This window comes from Equus przewalskii, chromosome 17 (genome assembly GCF_037783145.1).
Source record: "Equus przewalskii isolate Varuska chromosome 17, EquPr2, whole genome shotgun sequence".
NCBI lineage: Eukaryota > Metazoa > Chordata > Mammalia > Perissodactyla > Equidae > Equus > Equus przewalskii.
In genome coordinates this window covers 118,198-144,792 of record NC_091847.1, presented here as the reverse complement: position 1 = coordinate 144,792, position 26,595 = coordinate 118,198, and the positions used below count along the sequence as shown (strand labels likewise).

The 26,595-nt window shown below is 45.3% G+C and overlaps 1 protein-coding gene across 1 annotated transcript in view; it reads right to left on the bottom strand.

The window, feature by feature from the left end:
• The window catches only part of LOC139076719 (platelet endothelial aggregation receptor 1-like), a 33,129-nt gene extending 6,825 nt beyond the window's left edge, over positions 1-26,304 (bottom strand). The window contains exons 1-12 of the mRNA XM_070580897.1: positions 26,142-26,304; positions 25,293-25,457; positions 24,696-24,847; positions 24,210-24,378; positions 22,403-22,511; positions 20,723-20,859; positions 20,170-20,292; positions 19,889-20,059; positions 19,554-19,778; positions 19,221-19,347; positions 18,179-18,378; positions 17,347-17,559 (exon numbers count right to left, since the gene is read on the bottom strand). Of these exons, the coding sequence (XP_070436998.1) occupies positions 17,347-17,559; positions 18,179-18,378; positions 19,221-19,347; positions 19,554-19,778; positions 19,889-20,059; positions 20,170-20,292; positions 20,723-20,859; positions 22,403-22,511; positions 24,210-24,378; positions 24,696-24,847; positions 25,293-25,317 (1,651 nt within the window). The 5' untranslated portion in view covers positions 25,318-25,457; positions 26,142-26,304. The remainder of the gene's footprint in view (positions 1-17,346; positions 17,560-18,178; positions 18,379-19,220; positions 19,348-19,553; positions 19,779-19,888; positions 20,060-20,169; positions 20,293-20,722; positions 20,860-22,402; positions 22,512-24,209; positions 24,379-24,695; positions 24,848-25,292; positions 25,458-26,141) is intronic.
• Positions 26,305-26,595: the final 291 nt, after the last annotated feature.

Here is a 26,595-nt window from a genome sequence, read left to right as displayed (position 1 = left end):
AAATGACAAGACGGAGAATTTCAACAGAGAATAGCGAACTATAAAAGAATATGTAGAAATTCTAGAACTGAAAAGTTCAGTGGAAAAAAAATAAAATATCAAGAGATACATTTAATAGGAAATTATATGGAGCCATAGAGAAAATTAACAAAATGAAATATAGGTCTGAAAAACCTATCCAGATTGAATCTCAGAAAGAGAAAATAAAAGATAAAAAATGCAGAAAACAGTGCAAGAGACACGTGCATGTTAAAAAGAGATAACATACGTGTAGTAGGAGATCCAAAAGGAAAGAGAAAGAGAATAGGGCAGAATATTTTAAAATATAATGGCTGAGAATTTCACAAAATTTATGAAAGACATCAAACCACAGATTCAAGAAGTGCTAAAGAACCACAAATAGGATAAATACAAATAAAAAACTACAGGAAGAAAACCTTAGTGATATTACTAAAACCCAAAGACAAAGAGAAAAATGTTAAAAGCACCAGAGAAAAAGGACATTTACCTCCAAAAAGCAAATATAAGACTTTTATATATAAGACTTCTCAACAGAAATAATGGAAGGCAGAGGCAATGACAGCCTATCTTTGAAATGCTGAAAGAAAATAACTGTCAAGCTAGAATTCTCTACCTAGCTAAAATTATCTTCAAGAATAAAGCTGGAAAAAGACATTTTTAGACAAAACATTAGAAGATGAAATTTTAAAGACCTAATAGCATTGGCAATAACATCAAAATATATCGAATATCTAGTAATAAATCTAATGAGATATATGCAAGGGGTCTACTCAGGGAATAAAACAAAAATCATTATTTAGAAAAATTAAAGAGGACATAAATAAAAGGAAAGTTAAGCCACATTTACAGATTAGAAGACTCCATGCAATAAAGCTGATTAGGATGGGGCAATGCTTTTAGAAGGATAGGATGAAAGACAGTAGAACAGAATAGAGATCCCCAAACAGATCCACATGTAGATGGGATGTTTAATTAATGACAAACATGAGTGATCTTTCAACAAAGGTGCCATGCCAATTGGACATCTATTTGAGAAAAATGAATCTTGACCCTTATCTCATACCCCACACAATAAATCAACAAAAACTTTAGGCAATAAAAAGTGAGAATATATTAACCGGAGTGGGAATTTTTCTTGTAGATGGTAAGAAGCCTAATCAGAACACAAGCCTGAAGAGGATGTTGGCTTATTTCAGCATTCGACCCACAGGTGATCAAGGGGCTGAACTGTGTTATGGACTGAATTGTGTTACCCCCCAAAAGTTTGTGTTGAAGTCCTAACCCCCAGTATCTTAGAATGTGACTGTATTTGGAGATAGGTCCTTTAAAGAGGTGATTAACTTAAAATGAGGCCTTTAGGGTGGGCCCTAACTCAATCTGACTGGTGTACCTATAAGAAGAGAAAATTTGGACACACGAAGAGACCCCAGCGATGCTTGCACACAGTGGAAAGACCACGTAAGGACACAGCAAGAGGACAGCCATCTGTAAGCTAGGAGAGAGGTCTCAAAAGAAACCAAACCTGCTGACACCTTTATCTTGGACTTCTAGCCTCCAGAACTGTGAGAAAATAAATCTCTATTGGTTAAGGCACCTAGACTGTGGTATTCTGTTATGGCAGCCCAAGGGTTCTATGTCACAGAGAATGGCTGCAACAATTTTATCCTGAAAACATTAAGCTAGTTAAAAATATACTTCTCAACCACTAAAGCAATTGGCCGTACTAGGTTGTTATGTACAAGTCAGTGACATGTAATTTAGATGACACAACGATTGGGACCCACTTCACCCAGGCTCTGATCTCCAGGTAATGGGGGTCACAGGATTCAGGGGGTTGCTCACCTAAGAGATAGAATGCCTTATCCAGAAGACAAGAAAGGATGGCAGGATCTCTGACAACCTCCAATCACACCATTTGAAGGTGGTATGGCACGGTGATCAAGAGCAGGAATTTGGGAGTCAGCTAGACTGGCTTCAAATCCTGGTTTTGCCACTAAATGTTGGAATGTGGGCCAGTTATTGAAACTCTCTGTGGCTCAGTTTAGTATTTGTAAACCAGGAATGATAGTGATTGTGCCGTTTCATGGAATTAATACAAGAACGCCATGAGTTGATGCTTGGACAGCACTTAGAGCAGTGCCTGCCTGTGGTAAGTGCTCTTATTATAACCATGGGCCCTTGAGAACCAGTCCAACTGACCCCGTCTTATCAACAGAGTAATTAAGAGTTATCTTTCAGGAACTGAGACTCCTCGTCCAGTTCAGGCCAGTTGAGACCACCAATCCATCAACTGGACCTGCACAAATGCTTGATAAGTGACCTTTTTGACGTCAAGGAGCTAAAAACTCCACCCTCAGATCATGGTAATGCCGCCATTTTGTGAACATGTGTCCTGGGAAGAGCCATGAAGCTTGACTACACTTGTGCAGATCATCAATGACCTCACCTCCAATCATCAATCTCCACACTTCAGACCACCCTGCCCTTCATCCCATAAATTGTGCCCCAAGCCCTGGATCAGGGAGACAGATCTGAGAGCATGCCCCTGCCCCCTTGCAGATTGGTCTAGCAATAAAGTTGTTTTCTTTTCCCAAAAGCTGATGCTGTATTAATTGGCTTTTTAAATGTGCATTGGGTAACAGTTTTGGTGACCATGAAGAGACAAGGTCCTGTGAGTGCCTGCCTGAAGCTCTGGAACCCCAAGTGGGCTGCGGGGTCTTTTCATCGACCCTAAGTGGCTGCCTGGAAAATTGTGTCTAGTGGCTTGGGTGATCAGATTACCTTTTCCCACTGTGGCGCTCCAGGCCACAAGGCATTTTTTTTTTTTTTATTTTGGGAGAAGAAATAGCTTCTGGATCAAGATGTCTCTGGGCTCTGGGTGAGTAACTTTAAGAAAGTGATTGTCCTTTACCTGTCTCTCTGGTTTGAGTCCCTAATTCTGGGGAATCCTGGTGGGCTGAGTCCTGAACGCTGGGCCTAAACCACCCAAGGTAATTAGTGGCAGGATAAGAGGTTCAGCTATGAAGTTGCTTCTGGTTCTGAGTAGCTCCTGGAAATCCAGTTCTGAATAGCTCCTGGAAATCTGGTCCTGAGTAGCTCCTGGAAATCCGGTCCTGAGTAGCTCCCGGCAATCCGGTTCTGAGTGGCTCCTGGCAATTCGGTTCTGAGTGGCTCCTGGCAATCCGGTTCTGAGTAGCTCCTGGAAATCCGGTTTTGAGTAACTCCTGGAAATCCGGTTCTGAGTAGCTCCTGGCAAACTAGTATTCTGGTCTCTGTTATATGTAGAACTGTATTGTGTGTTAATGTTTGTCTAAATTGACTTGGCTGTTTTGGGGACTGAGTTTCTCAGTGGCTTTAACAAACTCTCTTTAGAAATTACCTTCTTGGTTGTGGCCACCTTGCAAAGAGCCCCCTAAAGTAGAAATAACTGTAAACAGCTGGTAAAATAATCTGGGATCATTTGAAATTTCAGTGGACACTTTGGGCTCCTTTTGAGCTTTCAAACCAAGAAATGAAGAAATCTTTAATCTTTAAAGAGTCCAGTGTTCCATCTTCTGGCATATTTGCTTAAAACCTAGAGGTTCCAGAAGCTGCAAATATTTACAAAAACTGCCAAATCTTACTAAGCTCGTTTAGTGTCTTGAGGGCTTGGCTTAATAATTGTCAGATTGGAGGTCCCCAAAATGTGATTGGACAAAAACGCAGTTTCACCCCATTTTGTGGTCAGAGATGGTTGGACACAAATGTGGGTTGCATTCCCTTCTGTAGCTGAGGGTCCTACCAAACTGCCACCAGCCTCAGGGGAACTCCATTGGCCAGTAGAAGGAACATTCCAACTAGATGAGGTCATTTAAAAGTGCACTTAAAAGCAAAGACTTCAAAATTCCAAAGTAACCTTATTGAAAGTTTTGTTCCAAAAAGGAAGAATAAGCTATATAACTTACCTAAAAGAAAAGCATATTAGGTCATGGCTTTACAGACACCATGTAACCAGAGTTAATGAGACTCTGAGAGATTTTCTGGGAATGTGCTGTTCAATACTTCCAAGTAATTACTCCTTGTCCAAGCTGAAATCTGACAAGATATTTGAAAGGATTTAGCAACTTACAACCAGAAATTCAGCCAAACTGGGAGGTGATATTCAGAGCCTGACAAGAATTTCTTTTTGGCCTTCTTCCCTAAGTTAAAATAAAACTAAGCACCCAGGGAGAAAGAAGCAAATTAGGGATGATGTACTAGTGTAGGTAGATCAACCTATAATTTTATTTCAGTTACAATCCAATTTCTGAGAAATTAAGAGCAACTTTCCTGGTCCAGTCTGGTGCTTCAGTAGTTAAGTTTGCACACTCTGCTTTGGTGGCCTGGAGTTTACAGTTTCAGATCCTGGGCACGAACCTACACTACTCATCAAGCCACGCTGTGGCGGCATCCAAAATCAAATATAAGAAGATTGGCAACAGATGTTAGCTGAGGGCCAATCTTCCTCACCAAAAAAAAAAAAAAAAAAATGAACTGTCCTTAAAAAAAAAATCCTTGCAAAACTTGAAATGCAGCTCTGGAGGCAGTTCAGCTTCCACCCATTTCCTTTATCTAAAAAGGCTTATAGCCTCTCTGGGAACTGTTATCTAGTCCATCATCAATTCATAAGACTGAAGAAAAAAAAAGAAAAAAGGAAAGAAGAACTACCTATAGAGCACCCTTGCTCAACATCTAGCATCTGGGGTGTCTTCTCTACAAATGTTAGTAGAAAAAGCTTAAAACAAAATTTGGATTCCATTATTCCTTCATAACTACATGATTCATGACAGTAATTAGGCTTATTTGCTATGTGCCTGATTTGTAGCAGTAATTTTAAAAACAATATCTATGGAGTCTCTGTGTATGTGCGTGTCTATATATCTCACATGTGTGTGATATCTTACATCTGGATGGTATAATTTCCAAAAAGCTCAATTCAGTTGGCTTAATGTAAGCGCTTCCATAAATTATTTCTATATGTAATAGAAACTAACTCAAATGTCTTTCAAGTTCACATGATATAAGTTAATCTTTGGTAAATGAAAGTGTATTTAAGTTTGCTGGTTTGATTGAAGTAAGCACGTCCTCAGAGTCATCAACATTGGACATGATATAGACATGCAACCTTCATTAGTTAAATAGGCTCAAGTCATCACTGACAAAATTTGTCATAAAAAAATAATAACTTAGAATGATAGCTGATTTCATTGAATGTCTCATGAAATTTTTGTAGGGAGTCTAAATAATTACTGGGAACAAGTAAACTAAACAGATATAAGCAAAAGTTTTTAGGTGAACTTTTTAACAATAATTATGTGTTATGGCATGTATTTAAAATAACTTCCAAAATCTCTTTAGGAACTTGAAACTTTGAAGTTTTGTTAGGTGAAATTAACTGATAAAAAATGCATTGAATATCTAGGTCATTTTCAAATAAGGTAAAATACTGAAACATTATTGCTAAATATATCTAGGTTTATCTACTTTTGGCTTCTTATTACAGAGAAACTAAAAGATGTTTGGACCTATTAGTAACCATGTCTTGTAATTTATTAAAAGATTGCCCTATGAAGTAGCATGTTTCTAGAAATTATAAAAAATATTTATAAATTTGCCAAGCCACAGAATGCACAGAATGTAAGAGACAGTTTATAATTGCTTACTTCTTAGCTTTCACTAAAAATTAAGGTACATAAGGATTAAGAATTTTAATTAATATATGTGATTAAAACTACTAAAAATTAATAAGGAAAATATCTTTGTATTCAAGGAAAGTAAGATGTATGTTTTTAGTAAAGAAGGTATAAAGAATGGAAATATATTTTATTTCTTATTTTAAGAAACATAAATTTGTCCTCAAGTACTAGGAGGGAAGAAAGGAGGAATGGGACAAATTCTGAATGTAAAAAGATAATTATAGAAAGTTTGTAGAAGAGGAACCCTGAGGAAAGAGTTTTGTACATGGTCAAATTGGCTAAGATTAAAGTGAATTAAATTAAGTAAATAAGTTTTAATATCACAAGTAAGCTGGTGCAAAATTAGAATTCAGTTTTCTCTCTCTTAAAAGCATAATTTTCTTGAACTTTTGGTCTGCTCTTTTTTTTTCCCTAAAGATTGGCACCTGAGCTAACAAGTGTTGCCAATCTTTTCTTTTCCTGCTTAATCTCCCCAAATCCCCCTGGTACACAGTTGTATATCTTAGTTGCATGTCCTTCTAGTTGTGTCATGTGGGATGCTGCCTCAATGTGCCACGTCTGCATGCCCAGGATCTGAACTGGCAAAATCCTGGGCCTCTGCAGTGGAATGTGTGGACTTAACTGCTCAGCCACAGGGTCGGCCCCTAGTCTGCTCTTGAAAAAGAGATTATAAAAGGTTTTTCTTTATTTCTGAGTAAATAGAAATTCTATGCTTTGTCAAAATAATTTCTTATGTTCCAAAAGGCTGAAATCTCTCTATTAAGACAACTTATAGTTTTTTTTTTTAAAAAAAAGCTAGTTAACTCTATGTTTGCCTTTAACATCTTCTGTGTCACTTTGGTTAAATGGATGGCTAAGCATTGTGTCACAGTGAGTGTTGTTGCCTATTTGACCAAGTATTTTAAAACCTTTTGATATTTTTGACTTCCCTCAAATTCAAATTTTGAGAATTTCCAGTGGGCCCCCAGGACTTCTCAAAGAATTCTTTTTCTCTTTATAGAGAGGGAGATATTAAACTAATTAAGCTTATTTGATATGTTAAATTACATGGGAAGCATTGTTAAATAAGTGATGATAAGCCTTCTTAGGTTATATTTTGTGGGTGAATGTTTTTAATATAAATGTTTTTTAAAAATTATACAACATTCCTAAAATTCTAATCTGTCCTGGTTGTCAGCCATAATTCTAGTTATTATCTTAAAGTGTCATATGTCACAGAAATAATCAAGTTTCTTTGTCAATTGCCCTTTTTGAGTCTTTCATCATTTGCAGACAGTTGTTTTATTCTGATATTTTTACAGATGTATTTCATATTCAGAGAGATTCATGGAAAGGACTCTGACATTTGCTCTAGAGTGCAGGTTTCTGATAAACTTTCAGATTATAAAACTGAGCTGGGTAAGAAACTACAGAACTATAATGAGGAAATTGATGGCCTCATAAAACTACTAACAGAAGATCAACATCAAGAATTGATTACATGCAGCTAAATGAACCAATAAGGAGGATTATAATTTTTATGACTTTTTGTTTGATATTGCTGATTTTTAATGTTTTGTTTTTCCATATTTAGGAAATCTTTTTCTTGTTTCTCTTAAGTCAGCTATGACTTATAGCAATGTGGTAAAATTACACCTTTGTAAGCAAAATTGAAACATCTACTTTTTCTCCCTGCCTAATCTCTCTAGAATTTGGAAACTCTTGATGAGTGAGTATTCTTATTTTCATGGCAATATAGTTATTTGCATAAATTCAATAAGAATCTGTTCTCCTTAAAGCAGGACACAATTGGAAACATTGGTTATAGTACTAAGGCTTTGACTGGGATGTCATATTTGAGAGAAACATTCATAGACTCAGATATGACCAGACAGCTTTGAGGAAGAAAGATTGACTTTATGGACTAAAGCTGCTTGGAAATGTTGACCTGGTACCTCGCTTATGGGACTCCCAGTCACCTTACCAGGTGAGTAAATATGGTCACTTTCCTGGCACGTGCAAGGAACTTCAGGATATTTTGGGGAACCTCAGGAGAAGAGAGGAATTCACCCACATCTAAAGGTATTGCAGGCGGAGTCTGAAGACAAGTCCTTGGGTAGGTTTTCCTGGCTTCAAGGACCTTTAAAGTTCAGTCTGAGATTCCTTATGAAAAGTTCCAGCAAAGCAGATTTAAAAGCTATAGTAACCAAAACAGCATGGTACTGGCAACAGACACACAGATCAATGGAGCAGAATCAAGAGCCCAGAAATAAACCCACACCTATATGGAGAGCTAATATTCAACAAGGGAGCCAAGAGCATATGATGGAGAAAGGAAAGTCTCTTCAACAAATGGTGTTGGGAAAACTGGACAGCCATATGCAAACGAATGAAAGTAGACTGTTATCTTACACCATACACAAAAATCATCTCAAAATGGATTAAAGACTTGAATGTAAGACCTGAAACTATTAAACTTCTAGAAGAAAACATAGGTAGTACACAATTTGACATCGGTCTTAGTAGCATATTTTCAAGTACCATGTCTGACCGGGCAAGGGAAACAATAGAAAAAACAAACTGGACTACATCAAACTAAAAAGCTTCTGCACAGCAAAGGAAACCATCAACAAAATGAAAAGACAACCTAACAATCAGGAGAAGATATTTGCAAGCCATATATCTTATAAGGGGTTAATATCCAGAATATACAAAGAACTCATACATCTCAACAACAAAAAAACCAGCAGCCCAATTTAAAAAACGGGCAAAAGATCTGAACAGACATTTCTCCAAAGAAGATATACAGATGGCCAACAGGCAGATGAAAATATGTTCAACATCATTAACTATCAGGGAAATGCAAATCAAAACTACAATGAGATATCACCTCACTCCCGTCAGAATGGCTATAATTAACAAGACAGGAAACAATCAGTGTTGGAGAGGATGTGGAGAGAAGGGAACCCTCGTGCACTGCTGATTGGAGTGCAAACTGGTGCAACTACTGTAGAAAACAGTATGGAGATTCCTCAAAAAATTAAGAATAGATCTACCATATGATCCAGCTACTCCACTGCTGGGTGTTTTTCCAAAGAACATGAAAACACAAAGATACACACACCCCTATGTTCATCGTAGCATTATTCACAACAGCCAAGACTTGGAAGCAACCTAGATGCCCATCAAGGTTCAAATGGATAAAGAAGATGTGGTATATATACACAATGGAATACTATTCAGCCATAAGAAATGATGAAATCCTGCCATTTCTGACAACATGGATGATCTTTGAGGGTATTATGTTAAGTGAAATAAGTCAGAGGGAAAAAAGTCAAATACTGTATGATCTCATTCATAAGTGGAAGATAAAAACAACAAGAAACAAACATGTAGAGATAGAGATTGGATTTTTGGTTACCAGAGGGGAAGGGGGGAGGGAGGAGGGTGAAAAGGGTGATTAGGTACATGGTCATGGTGATGGACGGCAATTAGTCTTTGGGTGGTGAACATGTTCTAATCTACACAGAAATTAAAACATATAATGATGTACATCTGACATTTATATAATGTTATAAACCAATGTTACCACAATAAAAATAAATACATAAAACAGTCCATATGATCAATTGCTATCTTGCTGTACTTATGTAAATAATTGGGCCAAGTTCATTGAAGCTAGCTTATTTTGCAAACCAATTAGTCTGAATTTGGCTATCTTTGGTAAACATGAGGATGGTTTTAGAGAGAAAAATTGTATTTCAATAGGAACTACAGTACATATTTGTGGATATTAGATTCTAGTTCTGTTAATTGTCTTTGAGGTGTTTTTTCTATACATTTGACTGGATCCTGAATTCGTCTAGACTGCTGAAATATCTGGCTACAAATCTCCAAACTAACGTTTTCAATTTTTTCTATCATTTTCAATTGGAATCACTGAAACTGAAACCATCTTTTTCCTGTAGCCCTGCAAACTGAAGCTGGACAACTTGATATAAACTTAAGAGGGGCAGAGTTGACGTTAGTATTGTGGTGGAGTGAGCTTTCCCAGTAATCTCACTCCTCCAACATACAATGAAAAAGACATTCATACTCCAACAGAGGACATCCAAACGCAACACAAAAAAATGTCTGAGAGACCCACACAGCCATACGATGGAGGGCGGAGAGACTGGAGCCCACTTCAGAGGAGGATGGAATGGGGTAGGAGAAAACTTCAGTCCCTCCCCTAAAGACTGCAATTTGGGACCATGGGAGGCCTCCGAGAGGGAAGGAATGGGGGAGGGGATGTAAGTTCATGGGAACATCAAAGATGTTCGAGGGCCCTCACAGCCTAAGGGAAAGCCCCTACCAAGGTGAAAGCAAATGCAGAGAGCGACCTCATCAAGCCAACACCCCAGGAGAGCAGAGAGTGAGGGCAGAGCAACAAACATAGAAAGCACGCAGGAGAAAGTGCCCCTCCTCCCACCCGACCAGAGCCAGCTCCAGTGCCTGGGATGTTGGTGGATTGTAGAGGGTTCAGAATACATGGCTCTTGCCCCCCACCAAGTGGTGATAGGTGGTAACTGCAACCAAATAATACCAGGATGCCAAAAAGTGGAGCCACCCCTCCTAACAATATCAAACACTATATTAGACCTCCAGACAAGGGAGAAAATGACAAGTACCAAGAAATCTGTCCTGAGGACGTAGAAATATGTAATCTAAACAACAAAGAATTCAAAATAGATATAATCAAAACACTCAATGAGTTAAAAGAGAATGTAGAGAAACAAGTCAACGAGTTCAGCAGCGACTTCACAAAAGAGATTGAAACTATAAAGAAGAATCAATCAGAAATATTAGGGATGAAAGACACAATAGAAGAAATAAAACAAAATATGGATTCCCTGAACACTCAAGCAGACACCATAGAGTAGTATATCAGCATAATCGAAGATAGACATGTTGAAATGCTCCAGATAGAGGAGGAGAGAGAAGTAAGCCTGAAAAGAAACGAAGAAAGTCTCCGAGAAATATCTGACTCAAGAAATGCAACATAAGAATTATAGGTATTCCAGAAGGAGAAGAGAAGGAGAATGGAACAGAAAGCTTGTTCAAAGAAATAATAGCAGAGAACTTCCCAAACCTAGGGAAAGAGACGTAAATTCATTTGGAAGAAGCTATCTGATATCCCAAATATGTCAACATCAAAAGACCTATGGCAAGGCATACAGTAGAGAAACTGGCAAAAGTGAATGACAAAGAAAGAATATTAAGGGCAGCAAGGCAGAAGAAAATAACTTACAAAGGAACCCCTATCAGGTTTTCAGCAGATTTCTCTGCAGAAATATTACAGGCTAGGAGAGATTGGAATGACATATTCAGATCTTTGAAGGACAAAAACTTTCAGCCAAGAATACTCTATCCAGCAAAAATATCCTTCAGATACGATGGAGAAATAAAAACTTTCCCAGACAAACATAAGCTAAGGGAGTTCATAGCCATAAGATCCCCCCTACAAGAAATCCTCAAGAAGACCCTCATACCTGAAAAAAGAAAGGGAGAAAGGGGTTAGAAATCATGGTGTAAGGAGATAAACAGATAGACAGAATCAGAAAAAGTTAGCAAATACTCCAGTATAGCATTAAAGACAAAGGGAAGGAAAACACAAGAAACAAAGATAATCTTGTTGTTTTAACCACAAAGTCATAACACAAGATGGAATAAGATGTGAGAAAAACAACTCAGGAGGGGAAGAGGAAAGAGATTGAATCGGTTTTGTTTAAGGAAATAAGAGGCCCTCAGAAAAGGGACTATCTTATCCATGAGATTTTGCATACAAACCTCATGGTAACCACTAAACAAAAAAGCAGAACAGACACACAAATAATAAATAAGGAGAAAACAAAGAGAAACAAATCATAAAAAAGTACATAATTCAACTGGTAGACCAAAATACACAGGATGAGAAACAAAGGAAATGCAGGAGAACCAGAAAACAAATGGTAACATGGCAGCATTAAGCCCTCATGTATCGATAGTCACCCTAAATGCAGAAGGATTGAATTCTCCAATAAAAAGACACAGAATGGTGAGATGGATTAAAGAACAAGACCCAACAATATGCTGCCTCCAAGAAACACATCTCAACTCTGATGACAAACACAGGCTCAGAGTGAAGGGATGGAATAGGATACTCCAAGCTAATGGCAAACAAAAGAAAGCAGGTGTTGCCATCCTTATATCAGAAAAAGTAGACCTCAAGATGAGACAGGTAAAGAGAGACAAAGAGGGGCAGTATATAATTATTGATGTGACACTCCATCAAGAAGAAATAACATGTAAATATCTATGTACCCAACACAGGCGCACCAAAATACACAAAGCAACTATTAACAGACCTAAAAGAAGATATTAATAACAACACAATACTAGTAGGGGACCTCAGCACTACACTGACATCAATGGATAGATCATCTAGATAGAAAATCAACAAGGAAACATTGGAATTAAATGAAAAGCTGGACCAGGTGGACTTAGACATATATAGAACATTCCACCCAAAAACAGCATAATACACATTCTTCTCAAGTGCACACAGAACATTCTCAAGGATAGACTATATGTTGGGAAACAAGGCAAGCCTCAGTAAATTTAAGAAGATTGAAATAATAACAAGCATCTTTTCTAATCACACTGCTATGAAGCTAGAAATGATTTACAAGAAAAAAGCTGAGAAAGGGACAAAGATGTGGAGACTAAACAACATGCTATTGAATAAGCAATGGACCATTGAAGAAACTAAAGGAGAAAACAAAAAATATCTGGAGACAAATGAAAATGAAATCCTACCATACCAACTCATATGAGATGCAGCAAAAGCCGTATTAAGAGGGAAATTGATAGCAATACAGGCTCACCTTAACAAACAAGAAAAATCCCAAATAAGCAACCTCAAATTACACCTAAGTGAATTAGAAAAAGAAAAATCAACAAAGTCCAAAGTCAGCAGAAGGAGAGAAATAACAAAAATCAGAGCAGAAATAAATGCTATTGAAACAAAAAAGAGCAGTAAAAAGGATCAGTGAAACAAAGAGCTGTTTCTTTGGGAAGATAAATAAAATTGACATACTCCTAGCCGGACTTACAAAGAAAAAAAGAGAGAAAGCTCAGATAAATAAAATTAGAAATGAAAAGGAGAAATAACAACAGATACCACAGAAATACAACAGATTATAAGAAAATACTATGAAAAACTATATGTGAACAAAATGGAGAATCTAGAGGAAATGGATAAATTTTTAGACTTGTACAACCTCACAAAGCTGAAACAAGAAGAAAAAGACAATCTGAATAGACCAACCAATCACAAGTAAAGAGATTGAGACAGTAATCAAAAGCATCCCAAAGAATTAAAGTCCATGACCAGATGGCTTCTCTGGGGAATTCTACCAAACTTTCAGAGAGGATTTAATACCTATCATTCTCAAGCTATTCCAAAAAATTAAGGAAGATGGAATGCTTCCTAACACATTCTACAAGACCAACATTACTCTGAAATCAAAGCCTGACAAGGACAAGAAAAAAGGAAAATTACAGGCCAATATCACTGATGAATGTAGATGCAAAAATCCTCAACAAAATATTGGCAACCAGAATACAGCAATACATCAAAAAGATCATACATCATGATCAAGTGGGAATTATTCCAGGGACACAAGGATGGTTCAACATCTGCAAATCGATCAATGTGATACACCACATTAACAAAATGATGATTAAAAACCACATGATCATCTCAATAAATGCAGAGAAAGCATTTGACAAGATCCAACAGCCATTTGTGATAAAAAAAAACTCTTAACAAAATGGGGATATAAGGAAATTACCTCAACATAATAAAGGCCATATAGGACAAACCCACAGCCAACATCATGCTCAATGGGGAAAAACTGAATGTCATCCCTCGAGAGCAGGAACGAGACAAGGATGCCCTCTATCACCACTCTTATTTAACATAGTTCTGGAGGTCCTGGCCAGAGCAATCAGGCAAGAAAAAGGAATAAAAGGAATCCAAACAGGGAGTGAAGAAATGAAATTCTCGCTGTTTGCAGATGACATGATCTTATATATAGAAAACCCTAAGGAATCCATCAGAAACTATTAGAAATAGTTAACAACTACAGTAAATTTGTCGGGGTACAAAATCAGCTTACAAAAATCAGTTGCATTTCTACTCTCTAATAACGAACTTACTGGAAAGAGAACTCAAGAATACAACTCCATTTACAATTGCAACAAAAAGAATAAAGTACCAGGAATAAATTTAACTAAAGAGGTGAAGGACTTATACAATGAAAGGTATAAGACATTATTGAAAGAAATAGATAATGACAAAGAGATGGAAAGAGATTCCATGCACATGGATTGGAAGAATAAACATAGTTAAAATGTCCATCCTACCCAAAGTAACCTACAGATTCAATGCAATCTCAGTCAGAATCCCAATGACATTCTCCACGGAAATAGAACAAAGAATCCTAAAATTCATATGGGGCAACCAAAGATCCCAAACTGCTAAGAGAAAAAAGAATGAAGTTGGAGGCATCACAATCCCTGACTTCAAAATGTACTACAAAGCCGTTGTAAACAAAACAGCATGGTACTGCTACAACAACAGGCACACAGATCAATGGAAGAGAATTGAAAGTGCAGAAATAAAACTGCACATTTGCAGACAGTTAATCTTTGACAAAGATGCCAAGAACATACAATGGAGAAAAGACAGTCTCTTCAATAAATGGTGTCGGGAAAACTGGAGAGCCACATGCAAAAGAATGAAAGTAGACCATTATCTCATGCAATACACAAAAACAAACTCAAAATGGATCAAAGAGTTGAAGATAAGTCCTGAAACTATAAAACTCCTGGAAGATAATATAGGTAGTACACTCTTTGACATCGAACTCAACAGCATCTTTTTGAATACCATGTGTTCTCAGACAAGGAAAACAAAAGAAAAAATAAACAAGTGAGAGTTCATCAGACTAAAGAGCTTCTGCAAGGCAAAAGAAACTAGGATCAAAACAAAGAGACAACCCACCAATTGGGAGAAAATATTTGGAAATCATGTATCTGATAAGAGGTTAATCTCCATAATATATAGGGAACTCACACAACTGAACAACAAAAAATGAAACAGTCCAATAAAAAAAAATGGGCAGAGGAGATGAATAGACATTTTTCCAAAGAAGATATGCAGATGGCCAATAAACACATGAAAAGATGTTCAACATCACTAATCATCAGGGAAATGCAAATCAAAACTACACTAAGACACCACCTTACACCTGTTAAAATGGCTATAATCACTAAGACTAAAAATAACCAATGTTGGAGAGGCTGTAGAGAGAAGGTAACCCTCATCCACTGCTGATGGGAATACAAACTGGTGCAGCCACCAGGGAAAACAGTATGGAGATTCCTCAAAAAACTAAAAATAGAAATACCATTCGACCCAGTTATCCCACAACTGGGTATCTACCCAAACAACTTAAAATCAATAATCCAAAGTAACATATGCACCCCTATGTTCATTGCAGCACTATTCACAAGAGCAGAGACATGGAAGCTATCCAAGTGCCCATTGACTGATGATTGGATACAGAAGATGTGGTATATATACACAATGGAATACTACTCAGCCATCAAAAGGACAAAATCATCCCATTTGCAACAACATGGATGGTCCTGGAGGGATTTATGCTAAGCGAAAGAAGCCAGTCAGAGAAAGACGAACACCAGATGATTTCACTCATATGTGGAATATAAACAAATACATCAACAAAGAAAAGAGTTCAGTGGTTACCAGGGGATAGGGGGTGGGGAGTGGGCACAGGGGGTGAAGGGGACCACTTATGTGGTGACAGACAAGAAATAATGTACAACTGAAATCTCACATTGATGTAAACTATTATGAATTCAATTAAAATAAAATAAAAATTAAAAAAAAAACTTAGGAGAGATTCATGTCTTGTGCTATGTAAGCCACTCAGAAAGACACCTGAACACATGATGGCATCATCAGAGGCATTTCAAGCTGCAAAAGATGCTTCAACTTTGACATCTAGAAATCTTTTTTACTGGTTTCCCCTGGGCTCAGACACTGTTTATAATTTGCTCCAACCATTAAGCTTATTTTTCTTTTTGTTTCTCTAGGAATGCTTCTTATTAAATACCTGGTTGTTTGCTTACACAATATAGGCCCAACCTTGGGATCCCATGTGCATCACCGCCTTACTAAGAGACTGGTTCAATGAGATGGAACAACCTATGCCCCTTATCAGCAGGAAGAAGCTAGAGCAGTTGTCACCCTATATCCCTCAAGATTGAGGAATGAACAACAAAAAGCTGGAGATTTATAACTACCGGCCCTTTAGGACCAGTTCAACCGACCTTGTCTTATCAGCAGAGTAATTAAGAGTTGTCTTTCAGGAACTGAGAGTCCTCCCTTGTCCAGTTCAGGCCAGTTGAGACCACCAATCCATCAACTGGGCCTGCATGAATGCTTGATAAGTGACCTTTTTGACGTCAAGGAGCTAAAAACTTTACCCTCAGATCATGGTAATGCTGCCATTTTCTGAACACGTGTCCTATGAAGAGCCAGATCATCAATTACCTCACTTCTCCTCACCTCCAATCATCTATTCCCACTTCAGATCACCCTGCTCTTCATCCCATAAATTGTGTCCCAAGCCCTAGATCGAAGAGACAGAGCTAGGGTATATGCCCCTGTCTCCTTGTAGATTGATCTAGCAATAAAACTGTTTTCTTTTCCCAAAAGCTGATGCTGTAATAATTGGGTTTTTAAAGTGCATCAACAAGAGAAACCCAGTTTTGTGTGGTAACATCATTACTGTTCCAGATAAAGTCTGCCAGCACCGTCTGTGGAGATCAGGGGTCAGCCCTCAGTAGGGGGCAGGATCGGAGGGAGTCCCCAGTGAGGTTAAATGTGATATGGTTGACTTTTAAATTTCCCACTGTGGGATTATCTGGTTACTTCTCCTGCTTGCACAGTGGACCATGTGCAAATGGTTCACACAGCAAAAACCATGTGAAGACCACTTGTTGAAATGAGAGGAGGGGAAGGGGATCAGCAAGAAGCCATTGGCCTAAGCTGAAAGCTGTGCTTACAGCTCCACACCTGATCCTGCCTTTCCAAGACAGACACGGGCTTGGGGAAACCGGGCCAGGCTGATGCTGCCATTAAGAGCCTTCAGCAGCCTCGGAACCATGCAGAGTCTCAGAACAGAGCCCCAGATCCCCGACTAGCCAGGTCATCTAGAGCAAGCTGCTCAACCTCTCTAAGCTGGTTTCCTCACACTCACTCACTTGCTTGTTGAAGTCATTGCACAGACATTTCATCCCCACACACAGCACACACTGGAGCCATGGAGTCACAGGATGTCCATTCTCTCACCTATTGCAGCTTTAGGAAAACAGCTATGCTCAAAGATAAGATGGCTTTCTGAAACCTGGCACTGTTGACCCTCAAAGCTGCAGTGATAGGAGAATTGGTGTGTTTAGAGCCAGTGTCTGCCGACAAGGGCAATTAGCCAGTGGGGTGGTGGGTGTCAGTGAGACTCACCGGGTGGGGAGAAAGCAGAGCTCCCGCAGGGGAGGCAGCCAGTCTGACCAGGCCTGGCGCTGAAGGTGCCTGCGGGGCATGGCAGGCACTCTCCCGCTGCCCCCTCCTGGCTGCTGTTTCTAAAGGTTCCTGATGGGCAGGGCCTGGGGTTGTGGGTCCCAGCAGGACAGTAGTGCCCCACGGGGCAGGGCTGGCTGTGGTAACTCTCTGTCCCTGGAGGGAAATGGAGGGGAAATTCTGCGTCATGAACTCTGGCTGAGGTGGGGGTGGATGAGAAACAGCAGAGTCCAGGGGAAGAACAAGTTGCTGGAGGGTGTGAGGGTTCGGGGAGACAGCAAAGCCAACACAGGGAGACTCTAGGATGGGGAGGATAGTGGAGGCTCTGTACCCTATGGTGTCCACCCCCCCAACAGTCCCCTTGGGCTCCCGGCTGCCTCGGAACATGTTTCTGTCTCTCTCGGCAGACGCGAGGGCATAGCGGGCAGTGCTGACACACTGGGCAGTGGGGTCCTATTTTGGGGAGCACCTGGGCTGCCGGCTCCACCATGCTAATCTGCACAGAGCTGTGCACCCTCTGTAATTCAGAGGCTGTTTAAACCGAACATCACACAGACCATGGCACCTGCTGCTCTGAATCCTCCTTCGCATGTGTTCTCCTCACTTCTTGGGTCTTTACCAGCTGAGAAACACTACAGGCCCCTTCCCCTGCACACTCCCAGGGCCCATGGGGTACCCCCTGTCTGCCACCTCCATCCTCCTCACTGGGGTATGCTCACTTCTGACTTGAGGCCTGGGCCCCCCTGTCTTGCTGTTACCCGGTTTCCGAACTCACCCTGGTGGCAGCTGAATCGGGCTGGGCAGGGCTGGCAGGGCAGGGCGTCCACGGCCCGGTTGCGGTAGGTGCCAGCTTCACAGAGGCGGCAGCAAGACTCCTTGGAGATCCTGAGACCGCTCCCATTCAGGGCCTCGGAGCCCCCAGGGCATGCAAGTGGATGGGTGCTGCCCGGTGGGCAGTAATAGGGAAACTCGCAACTGCACAGAGACATGGACCCCCAGACCTCAGCTTCATGCTGATGGGGTCTGTGTGTGCTATTGTTCTCATCTCACTAGCAGGGCCAACATTCTCCAATCTGGGTCTTAAGCTGGCAGGGGAAAGGGATACCCTGATATTAGCCCAGACAGGGGGCCCTGGGGTGGCCTTGCATCTGATGGAGCCTAAGCAGGTCAAGCTGCCTTCTCAGAGGAGGCTGAGCCACGCCCAGGCGGCCAGGCCATTGGGCAGTGTCCAGGCCTGTGCTCCCTGCCTACTTCACCCTGGAGAAATCCCTGTGTGTGTGGAAGGGACCTGACTGGCTTGGGATCACAGTCAGGAGTGCTGGGAGAGTCAGTCCTGGACAGAGGATTGGGGTTGCCAGACGACGTGTGTGATGCCCAGTCATATTTGAATTTCAGATCAACAATGAGTAATGAACAATGGGTAAACAATGAGCATAAATACATCCCAGATATTGCATAAGTCATACTCATACTGCACACTGATTTGTTGTTTACCTGAAATTTCAATGTAACTGGGTTTCCTGTGTTTCTATTTGCCAGATCTGGCCACCTCACACAGGACGGCCCTGGAAACTTATGAAGGGCATCTCAGCGCAATCCACTTCCTCACCCTCCCTTGCCCGGGGCAGAGGCAGGGGCTGCGGCATGGGAAAGTCCCACTGGGAAGCGCCTGCAAAGGGTTATCAGTACTTGTCTCTGGGCCCTGCTGTTTGGCCTGCGTCCTGTGGAGGCTGAGGGAGTTGACTGCTATCTGGAGAGCCCAGAGGCTGAGACATGGAGGGAGCCTCAGACTCACACAGACAGGGGAGGGTACTCACAGCTGCCCGGGGCCAGAGTAGGTGGAGGAGCCGGCAGGGCAGGCATAGCCCCCAGGGCAGAGAGGGGGGACTCCAGTCTGGGGCCCACAGTAGGAGCCAGCCCTGCATGAGACCTCAGCCACAGCACCTTAGGGAGACAGGAACAGACCAAGACACCCTGGTCTTGGGGAGATCTAGGTGGCACAGACCCAACCAAGCAAGCAGCAAGCAGAGACTTGCTAAGGCAAGCAGGTGATGTGCTCTGCTTGATAAGGGCCTCCTATGTGAGACCTGGCTTAAGCTTCAGGGGTGTGGGCGGGGGCTGGGAAGTGAGGGGAGGGCCAGCAGTCTTACCTGCAGGACATTCAGATCCAGCTCTGCAGGCGATTGGAAACACAGTTGCCTGGCCCCTCAGCTGAGCCTCGGGGCAGTAGTAGCCAGGGGGACAGAGCTCACAGTCTTCCCATAAGGATGCCCCTGGCTCTGTCCGAAAGGTTCCAGGTGGGCAGAGAAAGGCACCCTGATCACCTGGACACCAGTGGCCTGGAGGACAGGGATGGCCTTCGAAGGAAGAGAGACCTGGGGGCAAAAGCAGCAGGCAAAGAAGGGATGCCCCACAGCGCCTCCCAGTGACCTCCCATCTCTCCTTCCTAGAGGGCTCTGCATCTGGCCTGGAGAGAGCCTCTCACCTGGGGATGAGCAGTGGTACCCGGCAGGGCAGGGGAGGCATTCTGCCTGACTCTGGCCTCCTTCTGCTGCCAGGTATGTGTGCTCAGGGCAGGCCTGGGGGGTTCCTGGGTGGGTCTCACTCCCTCCAGGGCAGTAGTGGCCTGCAGGGCAGGGGTGGGTGGCCGGGTCCCCTGGAGAGCAAGGGCTGTGCTCACTTTCCATCCTCCCCTTCCTGCCCAAAGGGCCTCCCCGTGCCCTTGGCAGGACCAGCGCACTCCAGGCTGTGGCACAGGTGCCTCACCGGCTTTGCACCAGCGCCCCGGGGGGCAAGGCCTACAGTCCTCTTGCTGCTTGGCTCCGGGGGCAGCTGCCACGGTAAGTGGGCACAAGGTGGGTCCTCCACTGCCCTCTGGGCAGTAAAAACCTGAAGCACATGGGGTTGAGTTGGGTCCTGTGGAAAGCAGGGAGGCTGCTCCACCATGGCAGGTGGGGGACTGCACCAGGACTGTGGGGAGCACGTGTCCAGGGGTGGCCTGGGGGATTCTACGGGCCCAGGAGTTGAGAGGCCTGGAGGCCAGTCCTGACTCCACTTGCTGTTGCATTGGTCAAATCAGTAACCATCTGAACTGCATCAGGTGCATATTCATACTGCATTTTACATACATATGACGTATGTAATTACACACATGTGTGTACGCACATACATATTAGACGCACAATACTGAGGGTCAACTATTTTTAGAGTCTGCTTTTGACCAAAAAACTTCCTTTGCCAGGGTAGGTCCTGTGGTGACAGCTGGGCAGCCTTGGCCTCCGCCTCTTTTACACCCCAAGGATGAGGAACGGGCTGTTACCTGGTGGGCACTGCTGGGCACACAGCTGTCCCTGGAGACAAAGTGTCTGGGACTCCTTGGGACCTGGTGTCATCAGTTCAGAGGTCCCAGGTGGGCAGAAATAACCAGCAGGACATTTTCCCCACACCTGTCCACCTCTAGCAGCCAGAGAGAGGGGAGAAGAGTGAGAAGACCGGATGGACGGCTCCTCTGAGCCCAGGGCCCCAGCACCAGAGGGGCACCAGGCCCTGTGTTCAGAGTCTCCTTGTGACCCACAGTGTGACCTCTGCCCCGGGGGAGCACATAAATATATCCACGTACACGATCGAAGCAGGATGTTACACTTCACCCAGCAATAAAGCAGACGGGTGTGAGGCTCAGCCCCAGGGGTCCTGGGGCCAGTGCAGCGCCGAAGCCCCGGCCTGCATTCTCCAGGAAGAGCTGGGTTCCTGGGAGTCTTTCCTCCGCTGAGTTTGTGGAGCTCAGTGGATAAAGAGTAGGACTCAGGGCTGCCAACAGCAGGACAAGCCCCTCCTGGAGAAGGCGGGGGGGGGGGTGGTGCGGGGGGCCCAGGCCACCCTGCTGCTCTCACTGTGGGAATGGGGAAGGAGGGGCTGGCAGGTCTTCCACCAGCTTCCTGCACGGCCTCCAGTGGATGCCTGCGCTTGCTGGGCCTGCCAGGTCCCTGGGCCTGGGCTCCGACAGCCCAGTCTGATCTCCATCTCCGCAGCAGGAGGAAGTAGGCTAGACCTAAGGATGGACTTCCTGAGCACAGGGAGACCAACCTCCAGAGGGAGCATCTGAGGAACCTCTGCTGTCACTTTTCGGGTAGAAAAGGATCTGCTCTGAAGCAGTTTTACCTCTGTGTGAAATGCAGAGCGACCCTTCTTTGACCCCCATTCCCCGTCTCAGGAAATTGTAGCTGTGCACCTTCAGCAAATCCTGGGAGCTGTCCCTGGACCACAGACCGCAGCGTGCTTTCATTTGGTCTGGCTACTCTGGGGCAGTCGGGCCCAGGGCCTGCCCCTAAGTTCTCAGAGGAGGCTCTGAGTCTCTGAATCCCAAATACAACATTCTTCCGGTGACTTCTGTTGCTCCAGTGAGCATGTCCCAATAGCACAGAAGCGGAAGCGGGGCACAAAGCACGTGTCTCATACACCCGAGTGGAATCTGGGCGCTCCGAGACCTGTTCTCTGATCATTCTGTTTATAGGTACCATTTATTGTCTTTGCAGCCCAATCGTTTACCAAGGCTATTCATACTGTGGAAAGTTCAGGAAGACAGGGAGAAGGGAGGGTTGTCCATCTCCCCCAAGTGTGTATGGACCTTGGGGATTGCCCAGAGGCACAGAGGATCTTGCGTCTAAGGAACTTCCCTGCATTTTTAGGTGGGGACTGAGCAGAGTTTTTGTCACCTCAAACTGATGCTCTCTCTGTTTGAATGTATCTTGTTTATTTATTTTTAGATCTAAGTCTGTGCTGACTGTCCTGGCTCTCTTCACCTAATTGTCAGGCTTTTCCCTCCCTCTTCAGGCCTGTGCTGCTGGGTGGGGCTGTGGTCTGACAGGCGGCCCCTCACACCTTCGCTCCCCCAACATGGTGCGGGGCCTTGGGACAGGCCAGGGGGTCCGTGGGGCCTCATCACCCGCAGGGTGCACTTTGATGGCAGCGGCAGGAGGTGAATGACTGGGCTGTTACTAACCTGCAGTAGTGACCGGGGGGACAGACGGAGCAGTCACCCTCTTCCTGGAGGCCTGATGCATCCTGGGGAGTGAAGGTTCCTGGGGGACACAGACGAGGGGACCACGTTCCTGGAGGATGGGAGCAGTTAGTGAAGATGAGTGACTGACCAGTGCCTGTGGACCCGCCTCCGCTATACCTGGACTGATGCAGAACGGGTTTCTGTGCTGGGCTCCCCACCCATCAGCATCCTGCTACCCCCGAAGGTGCAGAGTTTTGTGATGCTTTCTCAGAGCCGAAGTAGTGATGAAATGGTAGTGGCTTCAGTCTCTCTCCCTAGGATTACTGTCCCTTTACAGCAGAGTAGCTCCCTCCTGGAGGATTTCCAGATAGCAGGGAAGCTACATGGGGCAAAGGCCATTCATCTGGCCAGTGAGGTGCCTATTGGGTGCCAGACACTGTGGGCTCTCTGGCACTAAGTTGGAACCATGTTGATCCACACCAAGCACGTCTCACGTGGGAGCCCCCTGGCCCCCTGCGCTGGCTGCCCTGCCTGGGTGTGCCTGTGTGGTCCCGTTGTCCTCCACCCAACCCCATCCTCTGGCTTTGGGGACCTCAGCACTTCCTTGAGCTCATGGGCTGTGCTGCTAGGTGCCAGGGGCACACAGTGCACACACCTTGAATGGGAAATAGGAGAAGAAATCCTCCAACAGGGGAAAAGGTTTAAAGGGAGCAGCTGGATCTACTGAAAAAAAATTCTGACCAGGAATGGGAGTAGGAAGCTGAAAGATGGGAGTTTAGTCAGAGGAGGCAGAGAGTAAGAGAGTCAGCCCCTCAGCAAGGGTGGGCTGAGGGTCTGGGCGGTGGGCTGGGAGTGCAGGAGCACGGCGCTTCCCCGCAGAGGTGCCGTCCTCCTGTGTGTGTGCGACTAGTACAAGACGTAACCATGGGGACAACAGGCCAGGCTCTTTGCACTTGGAATGTTGTAAATGTTCTGGGTAAGAGGTCACTCATTTAAGGGGCACATAAACCTTTCACACCATAGTCACGGTAAAGACAAATGTATGGTCACATGTGGATCAAACACTTGCAAAGCTAATGTACTCAGAACTCCTGAAATTGACCAGATTTCCCCTAAGATTTACCTAAGATGTGACAAAGATCATGAACTTCTGTGGACACCTATTTGTTTGCTGGGCTACCTGGGGACAGCATATGTGTGTGTGCATGTGAGTCTGTGCGTGCGCTGAGGGAGTGTGCCTGTGTGTATGTATCTGCATATGCCCATGTGGGTTTGTGTGTGTGTGAGTGTGGGCTCATGCACAGTGTGTTCAGGGGGTCTGGACTCAGCTCGAGGCCGAGACGTGCGGTGGCTGCGGCACCACTGTTGGCCTGCGGGGCTCCGTTTCCGCAGCACCAGCCTCAAGACATAGCCTTCTCCCTGCTGTGCTCAGGAGGCACTCCCCGATCATGACCCAAACTGTTGGCACAGGCGATGACTCCTGTTTGCTGTCCTCTCTGGTCCAGGTACTCGCCCTGGGCCCCCAGGTGGAGTGGAGGGGAGAGGCAGGGCATGGAGCACGGGCCAGTCAACAGACAAAGAGAAGAGAAGCAGCAGGGGTCGGGGTGGTAGAGGCGAGTGGAGGATGAAGGCTGTGAGTGTGCTCTTCGCCATTGGTGATCCTCATGCCAGCATAGCGCCCGGCACACAGTAGGCACTCCGTGGATTTTGAATGAAGGAATGAAGGAATGAATGAGAGGGAGATGGGGGTGTTGGGGAGAAAGCAGAGGGCCCGGGAGGCATGGGGGATTGAGGATCCTGGGCATACCGGCTGGGCAGTAGGCATGTGCTGGGCAAAGCCTGGGCACTCCGGTGCCGGCGTGCGGGCAGTAAAAACCAGGTGGACACAGGAGGCAGGTGTCTGAGCCCAGGGAGGGCTGGTACTCCCCTCGGTGGCATGGGGCAGGCCGAGCAGCCCCTGGTTGGCAAAAGTGACCCTGGGCATTGGACACAAAGTGACATCTCTGAGAACCAGGCTGGGTGTGATTGGGGAGCTCAGGGCTTAGGATGGTCCGTGTGTGGTCCTGCCTTCTGGCTTGTTCAGGCCGTGGTGACTGGAGTGCAGGAGGCCAGGAGGCTGGGTGGGGCAGCTGGGGAAAGAAGGAGCCTGGGAGATGGGAGTATTGAGGGCCCTCCTGTGAGGCACTGAGAGCTGGCCTGAGGCCCACAGTTGGAGGGCTCCAGACTGAGCTCTGGGCGGGGGTCCCTGGCTTCTTGGGGACTGAGGTCCCTCCCACAGCTCCCAGGGACGTACCTGAGGACAAGGGAGAGCTGTGGGGCTGGAGGCCCTGGGGTCTGAGGGGCATTTGGAGAGGGTCACACAGGAACCGGTAAGAGAGCTGAGACCCAGGCTGGGGCAGAAGAAGCCAGCTGGGCAGGGCCTGCAGCTCCCCTCAGAGATGCCACCTGGATAGGGGGGATCAAAGTGCATGGGCTCTGTGTCCCCATATTGGAATATCAACCTCTGAGGACAGGGGCCTTTCACTGCTTGTCTCGCTGCTGTACCTCGGTGCTAGTGTGCAGCCCGGCAGAATGTGTGTTGAATGAAGCAGCCGCTGGCCACGGCCTCCTGCAGGGCCCGTCTGCCATGCGTTGGCCAAGGGCACAGCCTGTGTTTTGCGGGCAGAGCCCAGCCTATGGGGTGGAGGAGTGGGCCCTGTTCTGCGTGTGGGAAGCCCTCACATCCACACCATGGCACAAGCCTATCGCCCGGCTTCCTGTCCACCCCAGTGGGAGCACCAGAGACCCTGACCACCCCTGCTCCTATTGTGCTGTTTGTATCCACTCCACAGGGGAAGGAGGAGGGGCCCACAGCCGTGAGGGGCGGGGGAGACACAGGGCAGGTGCTCACCTGGGGTGCTCCTCGTTGTCCCCATGGGGCAGGGCACGGGGTGGAGAGTCCCCTGTGGGCAGTAGTGGCTGTGGGGGCAGGGTCCGTTGAGGGGGAAGGCAGAGTCTCTCCAGGGAGTGGGGCTGGCCGCGCCCCCCTCACAGTAGTAACCAGCCGAGCAGGGGCCTTGGATACAGGAAGACACGGCCCTTTAGGCAGCAACAGAAATGCGCCAGCTCGTGCTCAAACCCTGCGTGCACTAGAGTAGGCCCAGACTGTGCCCTCCCCGGGGCCCTGCTTGCCATCCCTAACCTGGGGGAATCATGGAAATTCAAGTAGGATGAAGGAAAAAGTCAGGGAAACAAGGAATTACTGAGCAGCCGTGGGGTCCTTGCCTTGAGCTGGGGCTTCCACATAGAATCTAGGGTGAGGGTGACAACAGGAGGTCACAGCTGTGGGCACTTACTGTGCACCAGGTGCTGTTCTGAACTCCTGATCTGTAAGGACTGCACTCCCCAGAGCAGCTGTGGGGGTGTGTGTATGTGTCGGGGGGTACTGTTATAGTTCCCATTGTACAGGGGAGGAGACTGAGGCCAGAGAGGTTAAGTGACTTGTCCAGGGTCATACCTGCATCAAGTGCAGAGTGGGGATGAGAATCCCGGTGGTGGCGACTGAGGCTGCTGTTGGCCCGAGCCTGGGGCCTCTTAGTGGAGGGAGGGAGGGAGGAGCAGGGCTCAAGGGAGGAGGTGGCAGGAGGCCACACTGAGGCGGGCAGCCAGACCCAGACCTATGCTGTGGCCCTGTGGAGGAGAGCCCTAGGGGAGCCGTGCAGGGGGCCAGGACCCAGCTGTGCTGGGTGCTCGTACCTACCCTCAGGCTTCCCGTTGCCCTCCCCAGGGCAATACCTCCCTGCAAGGCAGGGCTGGCAGGCCCTGGGGGAGACAGCGCCTTCTCGCGGGTTCAGGGTTCCCTCTGGGCAGGGAAGAGCGGAGGGCGTCCCCGCCGGGCAGTAGTAACCTGTGGGGAAGGCCCGAGTGAGTGAGCACTGAGTGTCCGGGCCCCACAGCTGTTCCCTATGCCCCACAACCTCCCATCATTTATGGCAGAGAAGTGAGGGCAGCCCCAAGGGGTGCAGAGAGCATACCAGGGGGCGTGGGAGGGGACGCTGGGCCAGGTGTTGGGAAGAGGGTGTAGAATTCAGGCCAGTGGGGTGGGGGCTCTGATGGAGGTCTGTCCGTGCAGCTAAGGTGTGCCTGTGTGTGCACATGTGCGAGTGTGTGTGCATGGATGTGTGTGTACCTGTGCGCGCATGCACCAGGGACCT